Genomic DNA, 6,319 nt, shown 5'->3' with positions numbered 1-6,319 from the left:
GCCGAGGTCCCATCCCTGGTCCCTGGAGCAGCGTGGACTTGTCACGCAGCACCCCTGACACAGCTTGAGCAGGGACCACCACTTCGGGAGGCCCCGGGGTATCTGAGGGTTGAGCTGTGGATGTAACGTCCACCATCTCACAGCAGCCTGCACAGCTGCCAGCCTGGGCTGCGGGGAATCTCGGGTGCGAGTCCTCAGCTGCAACTTTCTCTAAGCTGAGGAGTAACGAGCGACATCTCACCATCAGGGAGACCAGCGGGTACAGGAGTGAAGGTTCCAGGTACAGCTCCTGGCACTCCAAGTGCAGCGGCCCAGCCCCCCTGCTGTGACCAGAGAGCCCAATTTCAATCACCGATAATAAAAACCGTGTTCCTTCCAGGAACTTCAGCTCCTGGCTTCAGTCAGCATTCACACATATCTGCTTGTCCCAGTAAAAGGGCCACTGGAAGGTGACAGTTTTATTGAAAGTGATTAACAGACTGAAGCTAGTAAATTCCCAGTGGCAGCAGCCCTTACTCTCGCCACTACCGAAGCCCTGCTTCCCAAGTAGCTGTTCATTAAAGCATCAAGAGCCCAGGGGGCCATCCCACAGGTCTCCCAGGTCTCCCCCGAGACAGGTTCTCCCCAGGCTCCCCCGTGCCTTCCCGGCCGGTTCACCTGAGGCCATCAGGTGCATTAGTGAACGGAAGGTTCAAGTTCACAGCTCTGCCACCGCATTAGCAAACGAGGTGAGCTCACTTGGGAAAAATGCGCCCCTGACTCACTCTGGCTCCAGAAGCATGCTTCGTTGTCATCAGCCTTCTCTCATTACCTGCCACCCTTACAAATTCTCACTACCCTGCATATTCGCTTAGATGGGGTCACCCAGGAAACTGGGGAAACAAACAAAGGGGAAGAGGGAGTGCACTGTGGGAGGAGGGCGTGCTCATGGCCCCGGTCACGTAGGAGGTGAGGAACAGCTGGCAGGGCGGCTCGGGCTGCAGCCTCCACGCCCACCAGAGGGTTCTCCTCCCCCAGCAAGTGGATGAAGCCCGCGAGGCTCACCTGAGAGGTGCCTGGGCAGGTTATCAGGAAGCCCCAGGAGGTTTAATTAGAACAAACGTTTCTGCGAAAACAATTTGCTGACTTCCAAAGTAGGCCTAAAACGTCACCTGAGCACGCTGATTCATAAATCGGGGTGCCCACCCTTCCTGGGTGACAAGTACATGAGGCTCTCCATTACACGCTCGGGGCATCAGAGTAGCCATTCGATACCTAGAGATCCCATTTATTAATCCCCAATTCACAGACCTGTCCTCCACTGTCTGCCCGAAGGTGCCCCAAACTGCTCACGTCCGAAACAGAACACGCTCCCCTCCAAACCCACTCTGTCCTCAGTCTTCCAGCTTCAGATAATGTTTGTCCCCCGTACCTGGTGGCCCATCCAGGAACCACAGAATTCTCAGCTCTCCTCCTCATGCCAACATCTGTCTGTTCCAGCCTCAGAACTGTTCTCCGATCTAGTCTCTCCTCTCTGCTCCCACTGTCACCACCTTAATTCAGGTGATGACATTCAGTGACCCTCCCTGGACTCTGTCCACCTGCTTTCCCTGCTCCATCTCTTCCCTAACAGTCACCTGTGGTGCCACCAGTGTGGGGATTTGAAAAGTAAATCTGGCTATGTTGCTTCCAGCTCTTCATGGCTGCTGACGCACGGCCTACATGACAAAGTCCCTAATCTTTGGCCAGATGTACAGGGTCCTTCCCGCCTCTGCAGCCTCATCTCCCACCATGCCCCCCTCCACACCTGAAGCTGGAGACGCCCGACCACCTGCAGGGCCCTCAGCACGCCCGTCGAGCCCATCTGTGCCTTTTATGTGTCGCTCCCTCTGTGGAGGGCTCTCTCCCTCCTGGGATGAAAGCTCTTTTGAAGAGGTTGCCTCCTCCGAGAAGGCTTCTCAGCCCCCGCCAACATACTCAGCAACACCTCTGTGCTCCTGCAGCCCGCGGGAACGTGCCGGCACCCACACCTGGCGTCATGATGGCATTACCACAACCTCGTCCTTCCCCGTGACCTCCTCTAGAGCAGGTCTCTTGTCTGCTACTGTCTGGACCCATAATCCCTGCCACAGTGCCTGGCACACAGCCGGTGGGTGCTCAACTAACTGAATCGGTAAACAGGTTCCCTTCCAGTCAGTGATCTGCAGCCTCCTCTCTCACTTAAATTTTGATCGAACAGCTAATAAAATAGCTTAAGAGATGCATTTGAGTTTCCTTCCCTTCTCTTTAATAGCAGTAGGGTCAAACCTGATATGGACAAGGCAGCGAGCAAAAGAAGTGAAAACGTACCTGCAAAATCCTCCCAATAAATAGGATCACACATTAGCTCAGCCATTCCAGAGTGAGTATGAAGGACAAGGTAAGACACACACTCTTGCAGCGTATTTTTTTGTTAAGATGCTGAACTAAAGAAAGCGGAGAGGTATCGAAGCCTATGAGTAAGGCAGGGGTCACAGCTGCCCTCACTGGGATCGCAAAAGGGTTTAAAGAAGGGCCCCTCATCCAGGTCCTCTTAGGTCTCAGCCAAATGCTTCTGACTTGCTGTCTGTCAGATGTAGCAAGACATCTGACAGCTCCACAGTCCCATCAATCCAGCGCGTCCAGGCAGGAGCCGGGCCGACGCACTGAGCCAGTTGGGGGTTGGCGGCTGGGGAGGGGCCTGAGGAGATCACGGACCCCAGTTGTGGGTCCAGTCCCACTGCATCTGACCCTAAGTGCAAGTGGCTTTAAACACCAAACCTGTTTCCCAACAGAGAGCCTGGGTAAGCACTGGCTAAGCTTTACTTTGCTGGCTGTACTGGAGAAGTTAATATACAGGGATATAGTGAGAAGTATAAATCCAGCAGCAGGCAGGGTCCCAGGCTGAGATGAATTCACGTGGGCTGGCTTCTGTTAAACCCAGGCTGAGATGGCACGAGCCGAGGGATGGACAGATTCCTGCCATACTGTCCTGCACAAACTCTAGAACAGTCCTGTGGCTCTCCGTCCCACGCCGAGAACCAAAGGAGTCCCCCCGCTCAAGGGCCTTCCCGGCAGACAGTCCCCTCCCCGTGTCCTCACCTGTCTGGGGTGGACAAGTACTTCTGCTTCTGGAACTTCTTCTCCAGGCCCATGAGCTGCAGCTCGGTGAAGATGGTGCGGCTCCGGCGGGGCTTCTTCTGCCGGGGCGCGGGCTGCTCCGTCTCCGACTCGCTGCTGCTGTGGTTCTCGCCCGCAGCCTCGGCAGAGGTGGCCTCGGCGGCCGGGTGGCGGGACAGAGCCTGGGCGATTCCCGGGGTGGCGGGGACCAGGTGCGGGATGACTGTGGGCTGTCGGGTGATCACCGAGAGGAGAGGATATGCCCGAAGGGAAGCGGGGCCTGGAAGACAAGCAGGGAGGGAGGTCGCACAGGAGCCGTGGGGGAAGGGGGCCAGAGGCCCTCAGAGGACCCCGGGCCGAGACCCATCTGTCTGGCAGGGCCTCCTGTTCACAGGGACGTATAAATGGGGGAAGGCTGGGTGGGCAGGGCACACGCAGATTTGCTCAGCCTGGTCTAGTTTGAAGTGAACCTTTCCCCATCTCTCCCGTTTGAACCCCTAAATGCTGGTTTCGGAGATACGGGTCAATGGCACTGAGCAGATGGGAAGAAGTACTGAGATACAGCTAGAAACACATACTTAAGGAAGCCGAAAAGGATCTGTAACATACAGTACACCTGAGAAGCACCTCCGGTCTTTATAAAAATACGTGGTTGTAACTATAAATTCTCCCTGAGAAGTCTACATACCTTGAATCGTAACATTTTTCAGAGCTGGAAGGATGCTTAAGGGTTATTTAATTCAACTCCCTCATTTCAAAGACAAGAAAACAGCCCCAGAAAGCCTGAGGGACTTGATGGTGTCCCAGAGCTAGGAACAAGCAGACTCAGGAGTCAAACCAGGTTCTGGCTTGAAGTCCAGGGCTGTTACCACATCATGAATCACACGGATGCATCATTTAGAAGAGGGGGCCAAAAAGATTTTAATTCACGTGAAAATTCAGATCCATTACACTGGTTGCCTCTGGCACTGTGTTAAGGAGGATTCTCAGGCTGGGTCGGAGCCTGGCTGAAGAATTCGAGCTGAGGTTGATTAGCAATGTCTGTCACGGGTGTGCAGGGGTAGGGGGTGTGGTGGCCTCCACCCTAGTTTTGTGCCTCTTCTGCTTTAGGAATTTCAAGGCAAGAGGACTTTTCTGTCCAAGAATCTGTCTTCTGTCGACTGAAAAAAATTGCACAACCTAAAAGTTGAGAATTATGTTTTATAGTTTTGGACTTTCTGAGGACTTCAAGCCAGGGAGGCAGCCTCTCAGATAGCTCTGGGGGACCGCTCTGAAGAGGTAAGGGGGCACTAGGATATACAGGAGCTTTTGCAACAAAGACCAGGTGGTCAGAACATCAAAAGATTAATTCTGTTAATTAAACAGAGCCATGGAGATACCTAGAGACTGTCATACAGCGTGAAGTAAGTCAGAAAGAGAAAAACAAATATTGTATAATATCACTTATATGTGGAATCTAGAAAAATGGTAGAGATGAACTTATTTACAAAGCAGAAATAAAGACACACATGCAGAGCACAAACGTATAGATACCGCGGGGGGGAGGGGGGCGGTGGGATGAATTGAGAGATTGGGATTGACATATATACACCACTTTGTATAAAACAGATAACTGATGAGAACCTACTGTACAGCACAGGGAACTCTACTCAATGCCCAGTGGTGACCTAAATGGGAAGGAAATCCAAAAAAAGAGGGGATATATGTATACGTATAGCTGATTCACTTTGCTGTACAGCAGAAATTAACACAACATTGTAAAGCAACTATACTCCAATAAAAATGAAAAAAGAAAAAGAAAACCAGACATCTCAAGTCAATGAATTTAGCACTTTTCTGTGTATGGGAAGAAAGAGTCTGGGCTCACTGAAATCATTCCTTTGAGGTGCACCTCAGCTCTCTGGGGCCAGTGTCCTGTTCCTTCCCACCCTGAGTCCCCTCAGGGGGCACCGTTGGGGGCGGCTGCAGTGGCCGAGGGCTTGGCAGTGGGCAGCCGGGCAGCCCGTTTGTCTCCACCCTGAGTTCCCTCAAGGCTCACCATCGGGGTGGAGATAGTGGCTGATGGTTGATGGCTGCAACATCCTTTGTTTGCCGATACTTTAAAGTTCAAGTGAAAAGGCTCTTCCTTTTCATTGTTCCATAGTATTGGGTTTAAAATGTCACCATCGTTACCTATGGAAGTCATTTTATCCCTCTGGGGGTCAGTTTTGTCATTTGTACAAGTGAGTAAAAGTAGGTAACTTCGAAGAATTTTTCAAACTCTAATATACCGATGTCACAAAAGCACATCATCCCAAGCCCATCTTGATATCCGATGAAAACAGAGAAGATTCTGTGGCTGCCCTTTGGGACTCAGCCCAGACCTGACAGCTCACTACAAGGGCAAGGTGAGCGTCGGAGCCAAACATCACTCACACTCATCCTGGGTTAAAACCAACCAAGGTCACAGAAGCACCCAGGTGCTACATGCAAGCTCTCTCTCCTCTGGGTTGGCATTTCTCTTCTTACTCGTTTCCATGCTTCTGTTTTGGACCCCAGTCATAGTTATTAAAAGAGATAACTTCTCTTGTTCTTTGACTACATGTCTAGTGAGGCCCAGTAGAAACCACAAAGCTGTTAGACAATAAATCACGACTTCCACTAACTCTCCAGCCAAGGCTAACACTTGAGGGTTTTTGTCGTGGATTCTTTGAATGAAAAAAAAAAAAAAGATATTTTATAATGAGAAAATCAGGATACCTGGGACAGTAGTTTTGGATCTGTATACATTATGAAATGCTACTTCTCCAAAAAAGTATCTAGGTCTTCCCTGGTGGCTCAGTGGTTGGGAATCCGCCTGCCAATGCAGGGGACACAGGTTCAAGCCCTGGTCTAGGAAGATCCCACATGCCGTGGGCAGCTAAGCCCATGCGCCACAACTACTGAGCCTGCGTGCACAACCACTGAAGCCCACGCGCCTAGAGCCCATGATCCGCAACAAGAGAAGACACCACAATGAGAAACCTGTGCACCGCAACAAAGAGTAGCCCCTGCTCACCACAACTAGAGAAAGCCCACGCACAGCAACGAAGACCCAATGCAGCCAAAAATAATAAATTAATTAATTAATTTTAAAAAGAATAAAGCTATGGGGCTTCCCCGGTGATGCAGTGGTTGAAAGTCCGCCTGCCGATGCAGGGGACGTGGGTTCGTATCCCGGTCC

General features: G+C 51.6%; 1 protein-coding gene across 1 annotated transcript in view; it reads right to left on the bottom strand.

Moving 5' to 3' along the window:
• Nucleotides 1-6,319, bottom strand: part of BARX2 (BARX homeobox 2) — a 68,928-nt gene that overhangs the window by 11,494 nt on the left and 51,115 nt on the right. The window contains exon 2 of the mRNA XM_024740783.1: nt 3,100-3,397. Within this exon, the coding sequence (XP_024596551.1) occupies nt 3,100-3,397 (298 nt within the window). The remainder of the gene's footprint in view (nt 1-3,099; nt 3,398-6,319) is intronic.

The sequence above is a fragment of the Neophocaena asiaeorientalis genome, unplaced genomic scaffold (genome assembly GCF_003031525.2).
Source record: "Neophocaena asiaeorientalis asiaeorientalis breed wild unplaced genomic scaffold, Neophocaena_asiaeorientalis_V1.1 scaffold308, whole genome shotgun sequence".
In the NCBI taxonomy this organism is placed as follows: Eukaryota; Metazoa; Chordata; class Mammalia; order Artiodactyla; family Phocoenidae; genus Neophocaena; species Neophocaena asiaeorientalis.
This window is presented reverse-complemented; position numbering and strand designations above follow the sequence as displayed.